This window comes from Rhodotorula paludigena (genome assembly GCF_050403205.1).
Source record: "Rhodotorula paludigena JCM10292 DNA, Rt_paludigena_JCM10292v1_ctg16, whole genome shotgun sequence".
Classification (NCBI taxonomy): Eukaryota; Fungi; Basidiomycota; class Microbotryomycetes; order Sporidiobolales; family Sporidiobolaceae; genus Rhodotorula; species Rhodotorula paludigena.
In genome coordinates this window covers 1-22963 of record NW_027481442.1, presented here as the reverse complement: position 1 = coordinate 22963, position 22963 = coordinate 1, and the positions used below count along the sequence as shown (strand labels likewise).

At 66.1% G+C, this 22963-nt stretch overlaps 7 protein-coding genes across 7 annotated transcripts; 4 read left to right on the top strand and 3 right to left on the bottom strand.

The window, feature by feature from the left end:
* Positions 1-213: 213 nt before the first annotated feature.
* Positions 214-2738, top strand: JCM10292_003235 (uncharacterized protein; the record flags this gene model as incomplete). Its single annotated transcript, XM_076648448.1, has 9 exons — positions 214-465; positions 549-749; positions 835-975; positions 1030-1056; positions 1122-1475; positions 1538-1614; positions 1671-1798; positions 1857-2588; positions 2677-2738. 9 exons carry the CDS (start codon positions 214-216, stop codon positions 2736-2738), a joined length of 1974 nt encoding a protein of 657 aa, XP_076505888.1.
* Positions 2739-3535: 797 nt separating this feature from the next.
* On the bottom strand, positions 3536-4214 carry PTH4 (Pth4p; the record flags this gene model as incomplete). Its single annotated transcript, XM_076648447.1, has 2 exons — positions 3536-3939; positions 4034-4214. The coding sequence occupies 2 exons, from the start codon at positions 4212-4214 to the stop codon at positions 3536-3538; spliced, it is 585 nt and encodes a 194-aa protein (XP_076505887.1).
* Positions 4215-4454: 240 nt separating this feature from the next.
* Positions 4455-9150, top strand: MIP1 (DNA-directed DNA polymerase gamma MIP1; the record flags this gene model as incomplete). The annotated part of the gene is made up of 4 exons (XM_076648446.1): positions 4455-4619; positions 4678-4690; positions 4813-8396; positions 8464-9150. The coding sequence occupies 4 exons, from the start codon at positions 4455-4457 to the stop codon at positions 9148-9150; spliced, it is 4449 nt and encodes a 1482-aa protein (XP_076505886.1).
* Positions 9151-9307: 157 nt separating this feature from the next.
* On the bottom strand, positions 9308-13277 carry JCM10292_003232 (uncharacterized protein; the record flags this gene model as incomplete). The annotated part of the gene is made up of 12 exons (XM_076648445.1): positions 9308-9406; positions 9469-9531; positions 9593-9639; positions 9702-9837; positions 9905-10459; positions 10521-10675; positions 10745-11015; positions 11098-11798; positions 11889-12747; positions 12816-12958; positions 13045-13153; positions 13221-13277. 12 exons carry the CDS (start codon positions 13275-13277, stop codon positions 9308-9310), a joined length of 3195 nt encoding a protein of 1064 aa, XP_076505885.1.
* Positions 13278-14073: 796 nt separating this feature from the next.
* ERV25 (Erv25p) lies at positions 14074-15091 on the bottom strand (the record flags this gene model as incomplete). Its single annotated transcript, XM_076648444.1, has 4 exons — positions 14074-14090; positions 14207-14311; positions 14407-14619; positions 14746-15091. The coding sequence occupies 4 exons, from the start codon at positions 15089-15091 to the stop codon at positions 14074-14076; spliced, it is 681 nt and encodes a 226-aa protein (XP_076505884.1).
* A 275-nt stretch (positions 15092-15366) lies between these two features.
* Positions 15367-19305, top strand: VPS16 (tethering complex subunit VPS16; the record flags this gene model as incomplete). Its single annotated transcript, XM_076648443.1, has 11 exons — positions 15367-15538; positions 15614-16284; positions 16371-16648; positions 16758-17064; positions 17184-17311; positions 17376-17896; positions 17993-18327; positions 18431-18511; positions 18598-18794; positions 18882-19139; positions 19221-19305. 11 exons carry the CDS (start codon positions 15367-15369, stop codon positions 19303-19305), a joined length of 3033 nt encoding a protein of 1010 aa, XP_076505883.1.
* A 325-nt stretch (positions 19306-19630) lies between these two features.
* Positions 19631-22339, top strand: JCM10292_003229 (uncharacterized protein; the record flags this gene model as incomplete). The annotated part of the gene is made up of 6 exons (XM_076648442.1): positions 19631-19859; positions 19928-20059; positions 20135-21305; positions 21359-22067; positions 22127-22189; positions 22247-22339. The coding sequence occupies 6 exons, from the start codon at positions 19631-19633 to the stop codon at positions 22337-22339; spliced, it is 2397 nt and encodes a 798-aa protein (XP_076505882.1).
* Positions 22340-22963: the final 624 nt, after the last annotated feature.

The window sequence follows — 22963 nt, the reverse complement described above, 5'->3', positions numbered from 1 at the left end:
TCGTCACAAATCGCGATCAGCGGTGGTGACGCCTGTCGTCTGGTCGAGCTGCACGCTTGTCCTCCTTCCTCTTGCTCCTCTCTCCTCGCTCTCGCTCTTCGCCAGACTCTCTGTGGTGCGCGCGCACGAACCTGGTAGACTACAAGCCCTCTGCTCACTCTTGTGCCGCTGCATCCCGCCTTTTCCTCGCCTCCTCTCCTCGTGCCCGCAGCCATGACGACCCCTCGCACCGACCTCCCCTCGCTCGCCGTCAAGGAGAGCGAGTCGGACAAGCTCGCTGCGCGCATCGACCCAGCCGGTGTCTCGACCCTGCCGGACACGAGTGCGCCCGCTCCTGCTCCCAACGTCACCACCTCGTCGCCCACGCACACGGCTTCGACTGCGCACGAAATGGAGCACGAGCAGGCCAAGAAGGACGATGAGGCTGCTGAGAGCATCAGCAAGCTCGCGACGGGCTTCGGCGGGGTACGCTGCCACGGTTCCGATGTCCTCGTCTGTTCGCCTTCGCGCAGACTTGCGGACTCATCTCAACTCGTAGAACGCTACAGATGATCGTGACTGCCCCGCTTGCCGCCATCGAAAAGGTCTCGCCCTCGCTCGCGCACGGCATCTCGAACGCCGCCTCGTCCGTCGGCACGACCATCCACAACTTCACCCACTCGCAGGCTGGCGCCAAGTCGACGCCTTCGACGGCGGAGTCGCAGCAGCAGAAGGGCATCGGCGGTGTCAGTGTCGATCAGACTCAGCAAGTGCGTGCCCAATGCAAGAGGACTCGGCTACAGACAAGTCTCGTTGACCTTCTCAAGCTCGTTCGGCGCGGCCTGCGGTCCACAGAACCTCCCCAGCACGACGCAGACGGTCAAGGAGACTGTCAACCCCGCGATCGAACAGGCAGTTGCGACGGTCAAGCCCGTGCTCGCGGCGATGGGGGAGAAGATCAAGGAGAACGCGCCTTCGACGGTCGGCGGCAAGGCGGTCCGTGGTGTATGCTCATCCCGCCGCTGTACAGAGCTGACACGCCTCTCACAGCCTCCTGTGACCGAGCAGTTCTCTCAGGTAATAAGCAAGACCGCCGACACGATCTGCGAGACTGCGACTCATGCCGCTTTGTCCCGACGCAGGCGACCGAGAACGTCAAGTCCAGCCGCGGCACCTCGGCTCCCGCCGACTCGACGACGCACAAGCCCAAGACGGCTCTCGACTCGCTCGCTGCGCCCGGCTACGTCGACGCGGCCAAGGACGCGGTGCGCCAGGTCGGAGACAAGGTCGCTTCGGTCCTTCCCGCTTCCTTCACGACGGCGCCTGCGCGCGAGACGCCCATCGAGGCTGCAGAGTATGGTGCTTCTCCGCATGGCCACGAGAAGGAGCTCGCCGCCCCGACGACCATTGCGGACTACAGGAGCGAGACTGGCAAGAACGCCGAGCAGACGAGGGAGGTTGGGTACACGAGGGTGGCCAACCCGTTCGACGACAAGGTGAGTCGGAAGAGCGTCGGATTGTGCATAAGGAGAAACTGACTCTGCGCTCGCGCTCGCAGCACAAGATCGGGCCTGACACGCCGAGCGGCATGGAGGCGGGCACGGCGACCATCCTTGGTGGCTCGATCACGAGCCCGTACGTCGTCAATGCATCTTGCGCGCTAGTCTCACCGACTGATCCCGCACTTGCAGCTCTTTTGAAGCGGCCGAGAAGCAGCACGCTCGCGAGGAACAGGACCGTCCGCTTCCCGCGCTCACCGAGAAGCCTCACCCCTCGACGGCGCACAGCGAGGCGACGACCATGCCCGACCTGACCAAGCGTGCGTGTTCAAAATTGCGAGAGCCGGCGCTCGACGCTGACCTGCATCTCGCTGGCAGATACCGAGCCCGCCCTCGACCAGCAAGTCTCGACGCACGACCCGGACGTCCACCTCAAGAAGTCGGCCGAGCGCCACACGTCGATCCCCGTCGCGCAGGAAAGCTGGACGTCGACGCAGCACAAGTTCGACCTGGGCGCTGGCGAATCGACGCAGGCGCCATCGGCTTCGGGCGAGAAGCACAGCGGCTTCTCCACGCTCGCGTCGCTCGAAGCTGCCAAGGCCGGCGAGTCGAAGACCAAGACGGGCTCGTCGCCTGGCGCTATCGACGCGTCGAACAGCAAATCCTCTGCGCAGGCGATGCCCGCCGTGGCTAGCTCGCAGGGCGTCGAGCCGCGCTTCGCGGAGCAGGCCGGGTTCGGCATCAGCGGCGCGTCCGCAGATCTCGAGAAGGGCGCTTCTCAGCCGTCGCAGAGCCAGACTACCGGCGTCGACGTCCTGCCGCGCATGACCGGCATCGGACCGCTCGCTCCCGCGCAGCCGCAGCCGATTGCCTCGAATGTCCCGCTCCCGTCGAACAAGGAGCCGCCCGCGAAGGGCACAACTGACAAGTCCGTCGACGTCGGCGCGGCGGGCGAGCCCAAGACGTTCTCCGAGACGCACAAGCAGGACGCTGCCGAGGGCGACAAGGCTGCCGAGCCGGCCGAGACGCCCGAGCCGTACTCGACGGGCGAGAGCAGCAGTGTCGGTCAGCAGCAGGAACGCAACCAGCCGGAGGAGCACGGCAAGGAAGGTGAGCTCTTGGCGGACATGTCTGCTTGCGGTTCCTCGCCCGAGTGGACCTTAGCCGCGTTCGAGGGCTTACGCACTCTCGTTCCCAGACTCGCACAAGCGCGGCTTTGTCGAGCGGGTCAAGGAGAAGATCCATCATGTCGCCCACTAGCGCACTCGAGCATCTTCGCTTTGTCGTGACCGTCGCTTTCGTCCCGCTGTCACAACCCCTACGTGCTCACGCTTTGTACCTACTCTCTGTGCCGCTCTCGTTCGTCCTTCCTCTCCATTCTTGTAGCTTTTCCGACCGCAAGAAACGTTACAGCGGGGCTGAAAGCTGCGTCGCGCGCAAGCAGGAGTGCGAGCGGGAGAATGTTTTCGGGGGACGACGACGGCGCAGACGTGCCGAGTACACCGCAGAAGCGGCGCGGGACTTATTGCAGCTTGATTATACTGCAGGAGCTGTGAAGCTGGTCGGCGGGTCCTTCGAGGGCGAGGACGTGAGGGGAGCCTGCCCGAGCAACGGGGCTCTCATTGCCCTCTCGAAAAGGCGATGAAAGCCGATATGACCATCTGGAAAACTCCTCCTACGCGAGTTGCAGTCACGAGACACACGAGAGACTGTCTACAATCGATTCGTTGACTTCGCGACTCATCCGCTGGCTGACCGGAGCAGCCTCGGCTGGTTGGCGGCATGGGTCGAGCCCCGCTTTAGGGCCGATCCGCTGCAACGTGGCGGGTGTCCCAGCAGGGACGTGGCACAAAGGCGAGAATGCCAAAGCGCGAGGTGTTCGGGTCGGAATACCGCTGGAGATTGCCGGAAAGGCGGAAGCTCAGGAGCCTGCGAGGGCGTCTGACAAGCCCGTTCAGTCAGGCGAATCAACAACAAAGAGCAGCAGGGAGACGTACGAGGAACTCGCAAAGGAAGCCCTGATCTGGGCGGAGCACAGCCGGCGCGTGCCGAAGCGCTCACTCCCAGCCTCGCACCTTTCCCCTTCCCGACTTGACGTCCTTGCGCATCTTCTTGACCTTCTCGACCTTCTTCTTCTCGCGCGCGACGAGCCCCTTGACGCGGTCCTTCTGTGCCTGGCTCGTCTCGCCGACGAGGTCGCGCTTAGCAGCGTCGAGGATGGCAGCCTTGAGCTTGGCGAAGCACTCTGCGAGGTTGGTCTGCTGCGAGCGCTGCGTCGAGGACGAGACGAGGAGCGCGTGTGGCGTGTAGTGCGGCGAGTGGCGCACGAGGTGCGGCACGACGAAGGGCGGGAGGAGCGAGGGAGAGGGCAGAGGGAGGCGGACGGTCGCTTTTGAGAAGGTGCGATTGACGTGCTGACCGCCTGGACCGGACGAGCGCGAGAAGGACGTCTCGGTGACGTCTGTGAATGGTCGAGGAAGGTTAGGAAGATACGAGGTTGTCGGGCGCACTCCGATGAAAGGCATGAAGGACGAGGAAAGTGAGAAACGGCTCACGCTTCGGCCAGTCGTCTGGCTGCGCCCGCTCAAATGCAGCAATCCACTCCCTCGCCAGCTTCATGTCGTCCTGCGTGTCGAGAGCAGCGAGTGCCGGCGGCTTTGGCACCGTCGAGACGAGGCGAGCGAGACGAGGACACGCTGCCGGAACGCGAGACCAGCTCGAACCGAGTCTGAGCATGTCTAATGGAGCTTCGTAGGCGTCTACCGGCTACAGGAAGGGCGCAGAAGAGATCGAGGGAAAGGTTCGCGGTTCAAGCTGATCAAGGCTGCGACTCGCTCACTTCAGCGTCCTGCTTCGATCTGCTCGGCCAGAGACGCTTGCGAGCCGAGATGCTTGCGCTTGCACGGGCGCTGCACCCGGCAAAGCGCCGCCGCCTCTCGCCGCTGGCCCCACTTCGCCCGCGTCCTCTCGCAGCGAATGCATCCGCGCACCTCGACTCGCAGGCTGTGGGAGGGACGCGTCGAGCAGTCAGCGGGACCAGCGACGGACGGGCGGCTGACGGGCGAGCACGAGGACCTGCGCAACGTGGAGCGACTTCATCCAGGCGAAGGCTGGACGCGGACCGACTGCCGCAACAAGCCGGTAAGGATGCTGGCAGGAAGCGGTGGCGATTTCAGACTGACAAGCTCGTCGTCTACAGGCGCATTGCGACCGTTCTCAACGACGCGAAACCTGCACGGCGCCCGACCAGAACCCGCTCCTCGTCTGTCGCAGCTGCATCTCCCCGTACAGACGCGTCCACATGCAGCTGACATATCCCTTATCACTCTTGAAGCGCCCCTGAATGACGTGCAGGTCCCGCTCATCTCGCCAAACCTCCGTGCCCAGCTCTTCCCTCCCCCTTCATCTCCCTTCGCGCCGCCTGCACCCTCGCAAGACGCGATCGACATCTCGATTGCGCACCTGAGACACCACAAGCTTCTCCCAGAGCCAGGAGCGCCGGCGAAAAAGCTGGCGCCCGCCGTCGAGTTCGATCTGCCTCGGCTACAGGGCCCGACCATCTCGCACCATTTCCACGCGCTCGGGCGCGACGTCGCCGAGCCGTACCTGTCGATGGCCAAGTCTTTCGCACGAGCCGAGGTCCCGCCCATGCCGGAGCGCGAGCACTGGGTGCGCGCGCCGGGCTGGACCTTCTACAGCGCCGACGGGTCGTTCGAGAGCGTCGACTTTCCCGCTCAGGACGACGACACGCTCATCTTCGACGTCGAGACGATGCCGTACGCGGGAGGGCACTATCCCGTCATGGCAGTGGCGGCGGGCACGAAGGGCTGGTACGCCTGGTGCAGCCCGTGGCTGACGGGCGACGACGAGCGGCCGAACCACCTCATCCCGTTCGGACCTCCTGAATCCGCTTCAACCCCTCCCGACCCTTCCTCTCCGGACTTTGCCGCTCGCTCGCGCCTGTTTGAGCGCTCCGACACGCCCCCTCGCCTCCTCATCGGCCACAACGTCCTCTACGACCGTGCCCGCGTCGCCAACGAGTACTCGCTTCGCCGCCCATCGACACGGTACATCGACACACTCTCGCTCCATGTGGCCGTCTCGGGCCTGACGAACCCGCAACGACCGACCTGGATCAAATATCGCAAGGATCGCGATCTCGCCGAGGAAGAGGCGGCGAAGGAGAGCGCCGAAAAGGCAGACGAAGCAGCCGAGGCCGAGGCTGTCAAGTCTCTCCTGAGTAAGGCAAAGAGCCGCGGCAAGGGCAAGCGCACGGCGGCCGGCGATGCGGCCGTCAAGGACTGGAAGGAGGTCTCGTCTCTCAACTCGCTCGGCGAGGTCGCGCGCCTGCACTGCGGCATCAAGGTCGACAAGTCGTTCCGCGACGTCCTGATCGACCCGTCCGTCACAATCGAAGACGCGCGCGACTACTTTGACGACCTGATCGCCTACTGCGCCCGGGACGTCGACACGACGCTGCAGGTGTACCGCGCGCTCCTGCCCAAGTTCCTCGAATCGTGCCCGCACCCCGTCACGTTTGCCGGCGTCGCGCTCATGAGCCAGCCCGTGCTGCCAGTCGACCGCAAATGGCCCGAGTACCTCGAGCGCGCCGAGCGCATCTACCAGGAGCGCCTCGCGGGCGTGCGCACGGCGCTGCATGCGCTCGCCGAGGAGGCGCGCGCCAAGTTTGACCAGCGCACCGACGACGGGAGGTTCGTCTGGGAGGACGACATGTGGCTCCGGCAGCTCGACTGGAGCCCGAAGAAGGCGCGCCGCTTGCCCGGCAAGGCGGCGGCCGCCAAGCGACGGCTGAGCAAGAAGCTCGCGGAGGCGGAGGAGCAGGCCGAGCAGGCGCACGAGGACGAGTCGAGCCCGGCGTGGCTCGCGGCGCTCGACAAGCTCTCGCTCGCTTCGCCGCTCGTCCCGCTCCTCCTCGAGACGACCTGGCGCGGCTTCCCCGTCGTCTTCACCCACTCGCACGGCTGGCTCTACGCCGTACCGACTGCGCAGGTCAAGGCGCGCGCCAAGAAGAGCCGCTTCGAGCCCGAAGAGGGTGAGGAGCTCGTCGCTCCTGCCGATCTCGGGCCGAAGGACTCGCTCGTCGCCGCACTGCCCAAAGTCTCGCTCTTTACCGTCGCGACTCGACGCGGCTCGACCAAGACAAGCACGCTCGTCTCGACGCAGCTTGGCAAAAAGCTCCGCGACGGCATCCTTGCCAGCCCGCACCCCGCCTTCGAGACGGCCGTCAAGCTCGGCAAGGCGGGCGAATCGAGCGACGAGGCTCGTGCTGTGCTCGACGAGGTACGCGACCGTGCAATCCAAGCGGCCGCTCTCGCGCCGGAGGACCGTCAGGGCAACATCTGGCTCGAACAACTTGACTGGACGCCGGTGCGGTCCAAGGCGTCGAGCAAGCCGCGGACCGACGTCACCGAGGTGTCTGCGGTGCTCGCGGACGCGGGTGCAGACGTCGGCGAGGACTTCAAGTCGAGCGACCTCGTCTGGCCCAAGTGGTACTGGGACCTCGACGTTCCTCGCGAGGGGCTCGACGTCTCGATCGGCAAACGCGCCGCGCCGCTCTTGCTCAAGCTGCGATGGAAGAGCTTCCCTGTCGCGTACTCGAAGGAGCACGGGTGGATGTATCGCATCCCGGTCGACGAGTTTGACGCGGCGCTCGCGTCCGACCCGTCGCTCAAGCCGCTGTCGTTCTCCGATGTGGCCGACGCCAGTCTGGACGCTGACGGCGAGGGCGCGTACGTCAAGCTTCCGCACCCGGACGGCGAGGGCAAGAACGTCGGGAGCCCGCTTTCCAAGCCGTTCGTCTCCGCCTTCGAAGACGGTATCCTCACCTCCGAGTTCCCCGCCGCCGAGGCTGCACTCTCGCTCAACGCGTCGTGCAGCTACTGGACGTCGGCGCGCGAGCGCATCACGAATCAGATGGTCGTGTGGGAGGGCCAAGCCGCTACGCCGGCACCCACGGCCGAGGCCATCGCTTCGTCCGCCGTCAGCGAGGACACCCGCGGCCTGATTCTCCCGCAGGTCGTCCCCATGGGCACGATCACGCGCCGCGCCGTCGAGCGTACATGGCTCACTGCCTCGAACGCCAAGAAGAATCGTGTAGGCTCGGAGCTCAAGTCGATGGTCCGTGCGCCGCCTGGGTATGCCATCGTCGGCGCCGACGTCGACTCGGAGGAGCTGTGGATCTGCAGCGTCATGGGCGACGCGCAATTTGGGATTCACGGCGCAACGGCCATCGGCTGGATGACGCTCGAGGGCACCAAGTCGGCCGGAACGGACCTGCACTCCAAGTCGGCGAGCATTCTCGGCATCTCCCGCGACGACGCCAAGGTGTTCAACTACTCCCGAATCTACGGTGCCGGCGTGAAGCATGCCGTGCAGCTCCTACTCAAGTCGAACCCGGCCCTCTCGATCGACCAGGCGACCGAGCTGGCCAAAGCGCTTTACGCCTCGACCAAGGGCGTGGTCGACCGCTCGCCCGCCTTCCGACGCAACTTCTGGCACGGCGGTACCGAGTCGTTCGTCTTCAACAAGCTCGAAGAGATCGCACAGAGCGAGCGACCGCGCACGCCTGCCCTCGGCTGCGGATTGACCTCGGCGCTCACCAAGGCGTACCTTCCTGCCGACAGGAAGAGCAAGGCCGGCGAGGGCTACCTCCCCTCGCGCATCAACTGGGTCGTCCAGTCGTCCGGCGTCGACTACCTCCACCTGCTCATCGTCTCGATGGAGTATCTCACACGCCGCTTCGAGATCGACGCGCGCTACCTCATCTCGGTGCACGATGAGGTTCGCTACCTCGTCAAGGAGGAGGACAAGGACCGCGCGGCTATGGCCCTTCAGGTTGCCAACCTCTGGACCCGCTCGCTCTTTGCCTACCGCCTGCAGATGCCCGATCTGCCGCAGGTGCGCCCTTTTTTCCCTTTCAAGCCCATGAGGCTCTCATGGGTTCCACTGACTCCCATCTTTGCAGGGCTGCGCATTCTTCTCTGCGGTCGACGCCGACTCTTGCTTTCGCAAGGAGGTGAACATGACCTGCGTCACGCCTTCCAACCCCGACTCGATCCCCTTCGGCGAGTCGCTCGAGATCTCTGACTCGCTCGCGCGCACCTCGGGCGGTTCTCTCTTCGCCGACGGCCGCTCGATGGCGACGCACGAAGCACAACTCCCGCTCCTCCCGCCGCCCACCGACCTCTCCGACGCCGAGGTGATGGGCGAACAGCACCGCGTGCACGAGACGCACTTCCTCGTCGCGCAGACGGCGTCGAAGGCGAGCGAGATCACGCGGCTCTGGCGCGAACTGCAGGAGCAGACGCGCTTGAGCAAGATGGGCTTCTCGCGCGATGCGGCGAGCATTGCCGCCGCAGCCGAGTCTCGCAACCGTCGCAAAACGACTGCGACGGTCGACGCGGAGGAGCCGAAGCGCAAGGTCTCGGTCCGCTTCGAGGACGACCCCGAGCTCCTTCCCCGACCCGTATCCGCGCCTGCCGCCTCGACGCGCTCGCGCGCGATGAAGGCGACTGCGTCCCGCCCTCGCCGCTCCAGCAAGGCCGCCGCGAGCAAGGATGACGACGGCTTCTTCGACGACGACGAGGCGTTGCCCGACGAAGCCGAGGACCAGTTCTCAGCATTCCACCCCGTCTCGCGCGCGCAGGTCTAGCTTCCATGTTGCATCCGACTTTACCCTTGCATCGCTCACACATCGCATAGAACCTTTTGTGTACCGGCTCTCCTCTGTTGTCCCTTACTAGGTTGTGCGCTTCTAGGTCGGATTGCAAAGCACCCTCATGTAGCTCCTCTACGTTCTCCGCTTCCGTCTACCAGTCGTCGTCGTCCGCTGGCGTGTGTTTGTTCCGTACGGCTGGCACGTCGTCGTCGTCTGACGCTGCGTCGGCGCCGCCCTCGGCTTTGGCACTCTACGTGCAGCGAAGTGCGTGAGCAGCATCTCTTAAGGGGAAGGAGCGAGTGGCCGACGCACCTGGAACAGCTGGTCGAGGTGCTGCTGCTCGCGCTCGATGTCCGTCAAGCCGTCCTGCTTGATCTGCAAGCGGACCGAGCCATTTCAGCACATGTTCGTCGGAGAAGCGAAGAGGGAGACGCACGAGTGAGCGCGTGTTGACCTTCTTCGCAGGGGCAGGCGCCTCCGACACTGTGTCAATCACGCCGAGTGAGAAGGCTCCCGGGATAGAGGTAGGAGCGCTGCTGACGCACGAGGCTTCATTCCCTCGGGTCGCAAGTCGACCATCTCGAGCGGCTTGTTCGTGCCCGCCACATATTCGGCCGCCGTCATCGAAGGTTTCTCGACGTCGCGCGTAGGCACGAAGATGTCGTTCTGGAAGAACTCGGCCTGTACAACCGTCGGAAGAGTCAGTCAGCGTGCAGGGCGCGACAGCGGGACCGACCGGGGTACGCACCTTTGCCCTCGGCACGCCAAAGCTGACGACCTCGATCGTGCTCGGCGTGAGCCTGAGCGCGCGCACGATCTCGACCGCCTTGACGTTGTTCCTCGTCTTGGGCAGGAACGCGAACCCGCTCTGCAAGCTCGCGTGCTCGAAGGTGGGTAGCTTGGCAAACGCGTCGTACGGCGACGGCGGGGAGAAGTTGAGCTCGTACGCGAGGCAAGAGCGGTCACCGCGCGAGTAGAGGAGGACGATGTGCGTGTCGAGGTCGACGAAGGGGAACAGAGGCGCGGGCGAGACGTCGAGCGAGGTCTTCCCCAACTGCGAAAGCTGCTTGGACGCGCGATCGAGTTTGTAGAGCGCAAGTTCGCGGGAGGCGGCGCGGTTGAAGCCGGTCGAAACGAGATGCGACTCTGACGCCCAGGCGAGGCGGACGGGGCGGACCGAATCGTGCGATGCCGTCGAGACGAGCGTCTCGGCAGGCTTGCGCGGATCGAGAACGTGCACCTGCTTGTTCTTTGTCGCGACGGCCAGGAGAGAACCGTCTGGTGACCAAGCAGCCGACGACACCTGCGGGAGCATGCTATGTGAGCAGCCAAGATGGTCCGAGACGACCAGGAGCTTCACGCACGCCACCCTTCGGAAGCGCTGCCTGGAGCAACAGCTCGCCCGTCGCGACGTTCCACAGTCGTGCAGTCGGGTTGCCCCGATCGTCCGAGACTGTGAGCAGCAGGTCTTTCGCGGCGGGATGGGGGAGGAGCTCCGAGATGCGGTCCATCTTGGCATCTGCGAGGAGCGACAGGAGTCAGACTTCTCTAACGGACATCACCGAGCGGTGGAGAGCGCGGAGCGCACCGGTCAGCACCCTCGCCGGCTCATTCCTCTCCTCCCCTTCCTTCCACCCCTCCGTCTCCCTCGGCAGCTCAAACACCCTGACCGCGCCATCGTCTCCCGCAACAAACGCCCTGCACCCGCCGTCGAACGGGTCGACGGCAAACTCGACGACGGTGCCGCCGATGGCGAGCGTTGAGGGGTGCACGGGGAGACGGCCGGGGCGGGACAGGGGGTGATAGGCGATGCGACCGCCCGGGCCAGCGAGCGGGTAGAAGAGGTAGGTCGGGGAAGCCTGTGCGCGGAGCGGCCAACGCACATGAGTATCCGAAAATTACGATGTCGACGAGAACCCCAAGGCCAGACCCGCAACGCACCTTGAGCAGCTGCACGTCGTTGCCCATCGTACTCGACAGGTCGTGCACGTCGTAGAACTCGGGCTTGAGCGGGGTCGTGCCCGCGAGGAACTTGCGAGACCAGCCCGGGTTGAACGGCTCGCCTGCGGGGACGGACGCGCCGAGCGTGGTGGGCGGCGGTACGGGGGCAGAGGCGGCAGAGGCGGCAGAGGCGGCGGCGGTAGCGGGAGGCGCAGCCGGCGCAGAAGCGGCGGGCGCCTTGTCGAGCGAGAGATTGGTAAGCTGCGCAGTCGGGGCGGCGACCGCAGCCGGCGCAGGAGAGGCAGGCTTCGAGCCGAACGACGGCCGTCCAGTCGACGCTGTGGCCAACGGCGCAGCTGACGCGGACGAGGCTGAGGGCGCGGCGATGGGTTTCGTAGAAGCGGCGGCCTCGGCAGCAGGAGGAGCAGGCGCCTCGGCCGATTTGAGCGTGTCGGCCGGCACGACCGGGACAGGCGGAGGCTTCTCGGTCGTCTGGACAGTAGGCTCAGCCTTCTCCTGCGCTGTAGGTACAGGCGCAGGCGCTTTGACCGCGCTCGGTGTTGCGGAAGGCTTCGAATCAGCTGACGACACGCTCGCATCCTTCGCAGGCCACGGCTTGGTCGGGTCGAGCTGGCGCTGCTCGAGGAATGGAACGTCCTCGGGCGAGGCGGCGAGCCAGTCTGCGGCGCTTTGAGCGGGTACTGTGCACGGTGGAGACCCAGTTTGAGCGAGACCGCCCGGTCGAAAGGCTCGCCGCGCGTGCGAACCGCTCAAGACGGAATAAAACGCACCTCGGGCACTGACGGGCGGGTACAAGTCGGCATGGAAGTCGAGGTACTGCCTCCTCGGCACGGTGACCTGCACGGGCACGACTGCGTCCGCCCCGCCCGCGCCGAGCACGACAAGCCTGCCCACCTCGGCCTTCATGAGGTCCCAGCACCTCGGCGGCGCGAGCGCAGCGCCGAGCACGGGGACGGGGAGGGGCGCCGCGCCCTCGTTGAAGCTGCCCGCGGGCGAAGAACTCGGGACCTCGACCCACCGGAGCGTCATGTCGCCGCGCCCGGCGAGGTAGACGATCCCGCGCTCGCGGTCGAGCAGCGGCTCGAGCACGCCCGTATTCGTGTCGATCCGCTGCGCCTTGAGCGCCCCCGAGGAAGTCGACGTGTTGCGCAGGTCAAAGAGGGCGTACTCGCGCTCGCGCATGCGGGAAAAGCCCGTCGTCAAGACTTGCAGGGCGCCGCCGCCGAGGTGCGCGAGGTGGACGTGGCGCGAGGGCTTGTTGAGCCCGGTGTGCGCGACGACGTCGAGCGTCGCCTGGGCGGAAGAAGGCGAGCGCACGTCGTACAGGCGCAGGTGGCCGTCGCGGGTGGTTGCGCTCACGCTGCGGCCGTCGGCGGACCACTGGGCACTCCAGACTGGCGACGGGAGCGTGATGGCGTGGGCTGCGGTAGCGGAAGAGGACGAGGCGTCGAAGATGGACAACGTCGTGGCGGAAGCGGCGAGGAGCAAAGACGAGGCGAGCGGGTGGAACGACAGGACATCGACAGGCTTTCCGGCGGTAGATGTGCTCGCTGAGAAGACTGGAGAAGGCGAGTGTGGAGCAGCCGAGTCGGCGAAGATTGACGCAGGAGGAAGCGCGTAGACGTTGAGCTGCGGATCACTTTCTCGTCAGCAAGCGAGCGCACGTAGCACGAAATCTGCATAATCGAGTCACTCACATTCCCGTTGTCCCCTCCAACAGCGAGCAGCTCGTCAAAGTCGTCCGTCGCAAGCGTCGAGACCCTCAGCCCCGTCTGCAGCGCGGGCGCCTTGGTCCCAAACTTGCCCGGCTCGCGGTCCCACGGCACGCACACGAGCGAGCCTGTACCCTCGCGCCATTCGCTTGGGATCAGCTTTGAGCGCCTCGGAGAGCGCCGCAAGCCGACAGAGGCTGGTCGAGAGACGCACCGCTCGCGCTTCCCTGGGCGATCCAGTACGCGCCCGTCGTCGCAATCACCTCGCTCGCGTCGCTCGCAGCCGAGTTGGTCACCGGGAGCTCAGAGTACCATCCTTCGCGCTGCGTGTGACGGGGCAGGACTCGTGTCAGCGGGAGGAGGGAGGGGGAGAGAGGGCGGGGGGCAGACCTTGGCGGGCGTGGCGAGGATGTTCTTGTAGGGCGAGGTGAAGAAGCGGGGTGGCATGGCGACGCGCTCTAGTCTGGCACCTTCAGAAGCGCTGCGAGTTGAAGCCGAGCAAGGCGGTGTCAGCTGTGAGGGGCCGAGGAGAGGCGCTGGCGGTAAGCTGCTCGGCTGCCACCGAGGATGCAGGCCACTTTCAGGTGCTCTTTGAGCCCTGTGAGGCCCTCCAGCAATCGCACGGCGGCGTGCCCGCTGTCGTGTGTCGCTCCCCCACTTGAGACCGAATTCACCGTGCCCGCCTCGACTACCCCAGCAGAGACGGCGGCAGTGTGTGCACACGGTGTACACAGTGTGTGCAAGAAGCTGCGCACCACTCCTGGACTCACGATGCGGTGTTGCGGGAAGGAGCTACCGTGCGAAGGTGACGAGCTGATGAGGCCGACAAGACACACTCAAGAGCGTCGCGCGAGAAACAGCCGAGTGCTTTGGAAGCGCTACGAGCCCCAGCGCAGGAGAACACAAGAGAGCGCAAGAAGCGAGAGCTGAACTACGAACAGAGTTGAAGCCCTTGTCGTCGCCGAGAGTCCCTTCGCAGCGAGTCCCGTCCAGTGTCCGTCGGGTGTCGGCGCTCCCAATTCCCGTGCACCCACCGAGGCTTCCTCTCGTCTGCACGCAAGCTCCGCAAACGAGACACACGACCGATGCAGCGAGAGAGGGTGCAACATGCGAAAAACAGAAACGACGCGACGCGGCGGGGGTATCTTCTCCTTGCGAGTCCTCCTTCCTCTCTCACTCTTCTGTGTGCACAAGTCCTTTGCCAAGGTCGTGGCACGGGTATGACGAGACAGCAGGTGGGGGATCAGTCGATGAGGTGCTCTGCGCGGACAGAGCAAGGTCAGCGAATCCCCACCTTTATCCACGACACGAGCTGGCGACGAGCTCGAAAGCCCTCGGCCAAGCTCGCTGCTCGAGTGAGGAGGAGGAAGACGCACTCTTCTTGAAGTAGGAGCGGAGGTGAATGATCTGCCATGCGCCGAGGAGGACGAGGCACGTGAACGTGAGGTAGAAGAACTTGGTCACACGGTCGTTGGTCGATTCTGCGCGCGCGTCCAGCAAAGTGTCAGCCGGTTGCGCACATTCTCGCGCAGACTTGGCGGTGCTCGCAGAGCGAGAAAGAAAGAGAGGCGCTGACCGTTGGTATCGCGCATGCGGACCTCCCTGCGCTTGAGGTAGTTGAGCTCCTCGACAATCTCCTTGACGACGCCCTCGAGCTTGCGCATCTCGACCTCGAGGCCGCTGAGCGACTCTTGCTTGGCGATGGCGTTGTAGTCGACGGCGTCGGCGCCAATGTCGACGTCGAGGTCGATCAGGCGCTCGTACTTGGACGCCTGGTGCTCGGGGACGGCTGCGGGGGGCAAGTGAGCGCTCGTGAGTGACCGCTTCGATGCACTGGAGGAAGCAGGGCGGCGCGAAAGCACGAGATGGTGCTCGACTCGGCCCCACCCTCCCGGCGGCGACGACGGCGACTCACAGGGGTCGAGGACGTTCCGGAAGCAGACGCCGAGGTCGGCGTCTGCGTGGGTGGTGATGGCCATGCGGGTCTCGCCCTTGAGGCCGCGCTTTGCCTGGTACGTGTTGCGCGAGGCGGAGCCGTCGACGACCTCCATGTCGAGGCGCTGGAGGTTGTTGCCGGCGAGGGGCGACGAGACGGATATGACGACGAGGGTGTCGCTCATGGCGTAGTTCCAGAGGCACTTGGGTTGCGGGTTGTGGTGCGCCGTGAGCGAGAACTTTACGGCGGCGGCGAGCGGGGCGAGGGCCCAGAGGGCGACGAGGGACGCGGCGAGGGTGCGCATGGGCGTGCGTGGTCGCGCCATGGCGGGCGGGTGGTGTGGTGCGGTGTGCGGTGAGGTGGAGAGGAGGGGGAGGAGGAGGGGGAGCGAGCGGCGGATGAGAGCGGCGGTGGCAGTACGAGTGCGCGCGTTCTACTCTGCAAGGGCTGCTGCTCGCGCGTCCCCGCTAGCGCGTGCCTGGGCGAGGACGAGTCCGTCGGCACCCCGCACTCTGCGCCGTCGCCTCGTCGCACCGCCTCGCCCTCGCTCTCTCCCTCTCTGTCCGCCTGCTCGAAACGCGTGCTGCTGCTGCTGCTGGGATGGTGTCTGCAGGGGCGGCCTCTCCCCCGGCTGCGCGCTCGGCCGACTGGCAGGCCGTCGCCGACTCGTTCTACGTCCACCGCCCGCTCTACGCCCTCGACCACGCGCCCCTCTGCCAGCTCGACCTCGCAGACTACGCCGTAAGCCATGCAGGCAACGGTGGACCCGTCGGTGAGCCCTGCCCCCTCCTGCCCTCGTCCATCCCCGAAGGGACCCACTCACCCCCACCTCTCCTCCCTCTGGCAGCCGTCATGCGCGACCCCTCCAAGCCCGTCCTCCTCGGCAAGTACGACGCCCGCACCGCCCCCGCGAGCCGCATCTCGGTCTACTCGAGCGCAGGCGCCCTCGTCCAGCACGTCGACTGGTCCCCGCCGCCCGCCTCGTCCGTCGCCCACTTCTCGCTCCCCTCGCCCGCGACCCTCCTCGTCCTCCTCCACTCGGGCCTCTACCGCCTCTACACCCTCTCCTCTGCCGCCGCCGCCCACTCCTCCTCCCCCTCCTCCTCCGCCTCCTACACCCAGCACGCCCTCCCGCACGCAGACGACCTCGGCGGCGTCGCCGACGCCTGCACCGCACCCGACGGCGCCGTCGTCGTCCGCATGCACTCGGGCGCCTTTCTCGAGCTCCGCGGACTCGCCGCCGCTGCCGGGAGGAGCGCGGCGGCGGGTCTGGGGCCGTACGACGAGGCGGGCGAGCGCGTGCTCGGCGCGCGCGGCAAGGGCAAGCGTCGCGCGGATGGCGGGGCGGGAGCGGGTCCGGCGGTCAAAGTCGTGCAGCTTGCGGCGACGGGGATCGACGGACCGCCCGACTGCTGGACAGTCGTGCCGGCCGAGGAGAGCGCCGGGCGCTCGTTGGAGGTCCTCATCGCAAAGGGGACGAGCGTGTATCGGCTGGACGAGATCGACTGTGTCGAGCATGTGCGTCAGATATCTTTGCGGGCTTTGTCAAGCTTCGGATCTGTTGTCCCGGGAGCTGACGATTCCATTGTGGGTCATCCGCGCAGCGTCTCGAACGCGGCCCCTTCCTCTCGCTCACTCCCTCGCCCTCCGGCCGCTTCCTCGCCTTTGTCCTCGCCCCCTCCTCGACCTCCTCGCACCACCCGACTCTCTGGGTCACCTCGTCCGACTTCCAGCGCTCCCTGAGCGAGGCGACCCTCGACGAGGCCGTGTCCGAGGGCGAGCGCGGGCCGCCCAGACAGGTCGCGTGGTGCGGGAGCAACGCTGTCGTCGTCGCGTGGGAGAGGACGGCGGTGCTGGTCGGCCCGTTCGGAGAGACGCTCAAGTGAGTGGCGTGGCGCCGAGGCTCACAGAACGTGCTCCTCGCCTAGGTCCCGCTGTGCGCGGTGCAAGCGATTGCAGCTGACCGATTCCGTGCTTCTTGCGCGACGCAGGTTCTTTTACTCGGACCCGGTGCACCTCATTCCCGAGCTCGACGGCACGCGCCTCCTCACCTCTTCCTCCCTGCATTTCCTCTCTCTCGTCCCGGCCTCGCACACGTCCGTCTTCCTCCCCGGCTCGACCTCGCCCGCCGCGCTCCTGTACGAGGCCGCGCGCGAGTTCTACGACCGCAAGAGCCCGCGCGCGGACGAGTTTGTGCGCGGGTTGGGCAGGGGAAAGGAGATGCGCGAGGCGGTCGAGGGGTGTGTGGATGCGGCCGCGAGGGAGTGGGACGAGCGGGAGCAGAAGAGGCTACTCAGGGTGCGTCTGCCCTTTGCGCCTCGGAGCAGCGAGCTGTCGTTGAGATGCGCACGAGCTTCCCGGAGGCGGATTGGATTCTTCGAGCGCGAGTTCGAGGCTGACGATCTCGACGCATACAGGCCGCCGCGTTCGGCAAGTCGTTCATCGAGGTGTACAACCCGAACCAGTTTGTCGAGACGACGCAGGTCCTGCGCGTGCTCAATGCCGTGCGCGACTACAAGGTCGGGATACCGCTCACATGGGATCAGTGCGGCTCGCTCCCTGCAGACTCGCCTAGCAGTGCAGCGGTTGACATTCCTCGCCCGGCGCAGGTACCACTCGCGTCCTCCTTCGGCCCTCATCGCCTCGCTCCTCGCCTACAACGCGCACCTTCTCGCCCTGCGCATCTCGACCTTCCTCGGCCTCAGCCCCGCACCCGTGATCAAGCACTGGGCCGCGCAGCTCATCGCCGCCTCCGCTCCGGGCGCAGCGACGGGGCGCGAGCCGCCCAAGAGCGACGAAGAGGTGTGCCGCCTCATCGTCGACAAGCTCGAGTCGCTCTCGTCCAGTCCCGCCTCGAGCTCTTCCTCTGCGGCCGCGTCCTCCGCACTCCTCTCCACCGCCGCGCCCGGCTCGACCACAGCAGCAGCAGGAGGCGCCGCCGCCGCCGCCGCACCGGCGCTCTCGTCCGCCGACCTCGCGCTGACGGCGTTCCGCCTCGGCCGCACGCCGCTCGCCAAGCTCCTCATCGACCGCGAGCCGCGCGCGGGGAAGCAGGTGCCGCTGCTGTTGCGCATGGGCGAGGGGGAGGAGGCGGGGCGGAAGGCGGTCGAGAGTGGGGATCCGGAACTGGGTGCGTTCGCCGACTCCGGTTTGCTCACAACCTGCGAGGCCGTGGTCTGTCACCAGAGCACAGGGTGGCTGTACTGAGCTTGTGGTGTACGCGCAGTGTACGAAGTTCTCCTCTCGCTCCGCCGCTCGCTCGCACCGGGCGACCTCTTCTCGCTCCTCTCGCGCCTCCCCCGCTCGCCCTCGACCTCGCCCTCCTCCTCCTCTCTGCCCTCCACCTCATCCCGCGCCCGCCCCACCGCATCCGCCGCCTCGACTTCCTCGTCGCCGTACGACCCGCCCGCAAAGGACCCCGACGTTTTGCGGCTGTTCCAGCTCCTGTGCCGCCAGGGCGGGACGGGCGACGACCTCGCGCTGCTGCGCGACTGGTGGTACCTCGACGACCGGAGGGTCGAGATGGCGTGCGAGAACTTGCGAGAGGCCATGGCAATCGAGGTGCGTGCGCCGCCGCCGTTGGTGCCAGCTCCCTCCGGTGGTGGTTGTTCTCCGCGACGTGACGAGGTGGGCTGACGAGTGCCTGAACGGTGCTGCGGTGCAGGACTTTGGGGACAAGGTGGCCAAGGTGAGGCAGGCGCAGAAGAGCTTTGCAGAGGACAAGGAGCGCGCGTTCGAGGCAAAGGTGCGTCTCGCGGTGCTCTCCCGCTCGTCGGTGCCATGACCTCCGGGTTTCTCGACGGCTGACCAGAGCTTCGCGTCGGGATACAGATGGTCGACGATCATGCGCGCCTCCTCGCGATGCAGCAGTCGCTCGAGCAGGAAGCGTCGTCGTTCACGTCGAGCGGCGGCGCGCCGAGGAGGTTTGTCGGCGCGAGCGTCAACGAGACGATCCGGCAGTGTCTCCTCTCCGGAATGGACAAGAAGGCCGAGAAGGTCCGGAGCGACTTCAAGGTCTCTGACAAGCGGTGCGTTGCGCCGTGGCGTCTTCTCGGTCTCCAGTGCGAACTCTGCTTGCCATATAGACTGTGCCTCTGATGGTGTGCTTCACACAGCTTCTGGTACCTCAAGCTGCGCGCGCTGATCTCGCTGCGCGACTGGGACGCGCTCGACTCGTTCGCCAAGAGCAAAAAGTCGCCGATCGGGTACGAGCCGTTCGTGCTCGAGCTGATCCGCGCGGGCGCGCACCGCCAGGCGACGCGCTTTGTCGACCGGTGCGACGCGCGCAACCGCGTCGAGCTGTATGTCAAGGCGGGCGAGTGGGTCGCGGCGGGGCAGGAGTGCGTGCGGAGGGGCGAAAGGGGGAGGCTGGCGTGAGTCGTCTCCTCTCTCTCGTGCGCGCGCCATCTCCGCCAACGTGTTGCTGATTTGTACATGAGGCGTGCTGCTTGCAGGGACCTGCGATCGCGGAGCCCGAACAATGTCATTGCGGCCGAGCTAGACGAGCTCTTGCAGGAGATGAACACGTCGGGGGCGTAGCTGTAGCTTGGTCTCCTACGACAATTGTCTGCAGTCTGTTGCAGAGCGACCCTTGTCCGTACACATCGTGAGACTCGCAGTTGGCGCGAATGTCGCGAGCGTGCGGGAGGCTGCGCATGCTCGCGCCCGCACCGGTTGCTCGCTGTCTGCGCGAGTGCGTGCGAAGGCGACAGAAAGACTCGCACAGCCTCTCGGAGCCTCGCACTGCTGCTCGCTCGCCGTACGACGCTGTGCTCGCGCCGCCCCGCCTCGTCGCCTTTGCCCCGACGCACCCACTCGCTCCCTCGTCGCCTCGTCCCGCCCGGCCCGCGCTGAGCCAGCAGAGATGCCGGGAACTGCAGTGCCTGGGAGCTACACGGTGCGGTACAGTGCCGAGAATCACAAGGACGTGCCCAACGTGCTCGTGATCACGCCCGGCTTTGGCGACGGCGACGAGACGCGCTGGCCCGAGCAGGGCGACGACATGGTGCTCCTCGGGCAGGACAACGAGAAGCAGGGGCAGTGGCGCAGGACCGCCGCAGAGGTTGTCGCCAAAGACCTCGGACTGCTCGACGGTGCGCACAGCCTCGTCCTCTTGTTCAACTGATCATAACGAGCTGACAAAACCTATTTGAATTTGCAGGGACGCATCAGCACTGGATCCTCGACACGCTCCCGACCGGATACGGCCTCTTCCAGCAGGTGACGCATCCCAAGGAGCCCGCAAGCCGCACAGAGGGCAAAAGCAGGGTCCGCCTCGACCGCTTCATCTATGGTGCGTCCAGACTCGTCATGTTCGCCATCTGTACACGCTACAGGCGCTGATCTGCAATGCGATCGTCTTCCGCAGGCCACAACAGCAAGAAGATTCGCTCGGCCCTCTCGCTCGGCAAGCACCTGGCGCATCAGCTGACAGGCGCGCACGGCCTGTGCCATTGCGACGGCTGCAAGGTGCTGCACCCGCGCGCTTCCGCCTCGTCCATGGCCGATATCGGCGCGCCGCTCAAGATGGCGCCGCGCAAGCGCAAGCGCACGGGCGAGTACGCCGACCTCGCGGGCTTCTCGCCGCGCGCGAGTGGCGCCGGCGGAGTCGAGGGCGAGATCGCCGAGGAGGACGAGGGCGCGTCGTCCGGCACGGGCGCGACTCATACCGATCGCGAAGGGAGTGTTGCGACGAGCGTCGCCACGGCGGCGGGAGGAGCGAGTGCGGTCGGGTCGGCTGCGGCCTCGCCCGAGAAGAGCACGCGGCCGAAGCGCGCGCGGAAGAGCGCTGCCAAGGCCCGTGCGGCAGCAGAGAGCAGGTGGGGCGGAGACGACGACGATCACTATGGCGGGGCGTTCCTGCTCGACGAGGACTCGGACTACGAGGAGCCGACCTACGCGCCCGACATTGGTCGAGTCGGCAAGCGCACGTCGTCTGGGCGTCGGACCAAACCATCCGAGCGGCTGCTGTCGGGTCTCAAGCAGGAGCAGGACGCCCACGCGCTCGCCGGGCTTCCTGGCGCGGTCGTCGACGACGATGGCGCGACAATGACGCCTGCCGGCAAGGACGTCTTTGCCGTCTCGTCGCGCAACCCGCGCGAGCAGGTCGAGCAAGACCTCGCCTTCCCCGGCATGGTGCGCGTCGGTGAGCTCGTGTGGGTGCGCGTCCCGCTCGGCGCGCCGCCGACGGGACCCATCTCGAGCATGCAGCTGTCGCGCTGGCCGGGTATCGTGCGCAAGCGCACCGTCGTCGTGACGAAGGAAAAGACGACCGAGACGCACCACGTCGAGCTGCTCGGCATGTCGCCGAAGGATGCGCTCGAGTCGGTGCGCGGCAGCAACGTCACGCCGTGGCTATCGTACATCCCGCGCAACGCGCGATGGCTCGACGAGAACCCGCCGGACGCGGACGCCATGTTTACGGACGGGCAGAAGAAGGGCTGGGCGGCGATCCAGGCGGAAGGTTGGGCTGGCGTTGCCGAGGCGTTCAGGCGCGCTCATCGCATCGCCAAGGCGTACGCCGCCATCACAATCCGCCCGTGCGTCCCTTCCGCCAGGCCAGTCCGCCGAAACTAATGCCCTCGCTCCGCAGGATCCCCGTTCTCCGTGCCGGCAAGCACCTCGCGATCTCGCCCAACCTCCCGCCCACCTCTTTAAGCGCCCTCCAGCCTATGCGCGCGGCCGCTCGTTATCTCACCCTCTCACACGTGATCCTGGGGCCCGAGCTGATTCACGCGGGCGACTACGTCCGCCTGAACCCGGGTTGCGATCTCGACGCTTCTGTCGCAGCCGATCGCTCGCCGCTGCGCGACGAGATGCTTCCTACAACCCTCGTCATGCGCATCGGCACGATCTACCGAGGACTGAGCGGCTCGCCACTCATCGCACGCGGTCTCGTCTTCGAGCTCAAGCCGATCGCACCGACCGACAACTCGCTCGACATCTCCCTCATGGCCCTCCCGCAGGCCGTGTCATCGTCGATGCCGGCGCCGTTCCCGCTGCACAAGTGGCGCCTCCTGACGCCGTCAACATCGTCGGCCTCGCTCGCGAGCCTCGAGACCGAGGTGCTCTTCCACCAGGCTGTTGCAGGGCGATACTTCCCCGCCACGCTGCCGTCCGTCATCGACGGCCCCGTGGCGAGCGTTGAGCGGGTCAACAAATACCTCGAGGATGCGGCCGACGGGAAGGGCATTTTGGGCGATGGATCGGGCTCGAAGGGCGGGCTGGGAGAGGAGGGGATCAAGGCGCTCGGGCTCCTTCTCGGCGGTATGAGCGCAGGAGACAAGACGGCGCGCATCGAGGTGCGTATTTCGTTCTGGTCGCATCGTCGTCCATCGCTAATCTCGCGAGACGCGCACAGGCAATCAACGGCATCGCGGGCGACCGAGAGCAGCAGTTCATCGTCGCCGAGGAGCAGGCTATGGTGCGTTTCCTGGCATTCCTCCTTAATGTAGTCGTCTGCTAACATCCTCCCGGACAGGCTCGCCCCGCCATCCCTGGCGCACCTCCCGTCGGAGGAGAAGCGCCGCGACCCGGCGATGAGCAGGTCACGGACGTGGCTGTCGCGGTGTAGAATCTCCTTGCAGAGTGCGCCAGCAATACACGTTGCTTTATTCAGTTGCTCGCGAATCCATAAGAATGCTTCGCACGACTGGAAAGAGGATGTGGTGCGCTCACGTCCCCTGCTTCGACTCGGGCGCAGTTGCGGCTCATCTTCCGGAACGACTATAGGGTGCATGGGATGCTAGAATATTGCTCGACACGTGTGCGCACTCGGGCGGCCGCAACGCTCTGGTTCCGCCGAGAGACCTCGTCAGTTTCCTCTCTCTGCTACCTTCGCCTCACCTGCACACCGCCGTTTGAGTCGTTTCGCCGCGGGTGGCTCCACCGTCAGCATCTTGCTACCAGTGAGAGGTCTGCGTCCGCCGCTAGAGGTGAAGAGGACGTGGTCCGTCTGCTCGGAGACGGCTCGACTTCTCCGCCCGCCAGCATTGCAAAGGCAAGTCGAGCGGGCTCGCGAGATGTTGCAGTACCTCGCTGTATACACACACGGGCCGCCGATCCCGGCCACGCCCTCGACCGCCGTGCTTCGGGCTTTGTCACTCTGGCTGCTTCTCGCACTTTCTCGTGCTTGCGAGGACGCTCGAGTCTCGACTCTCCCCGCTCGGCCTCCGGGCTTGCGCGTTCTCCGACGCTC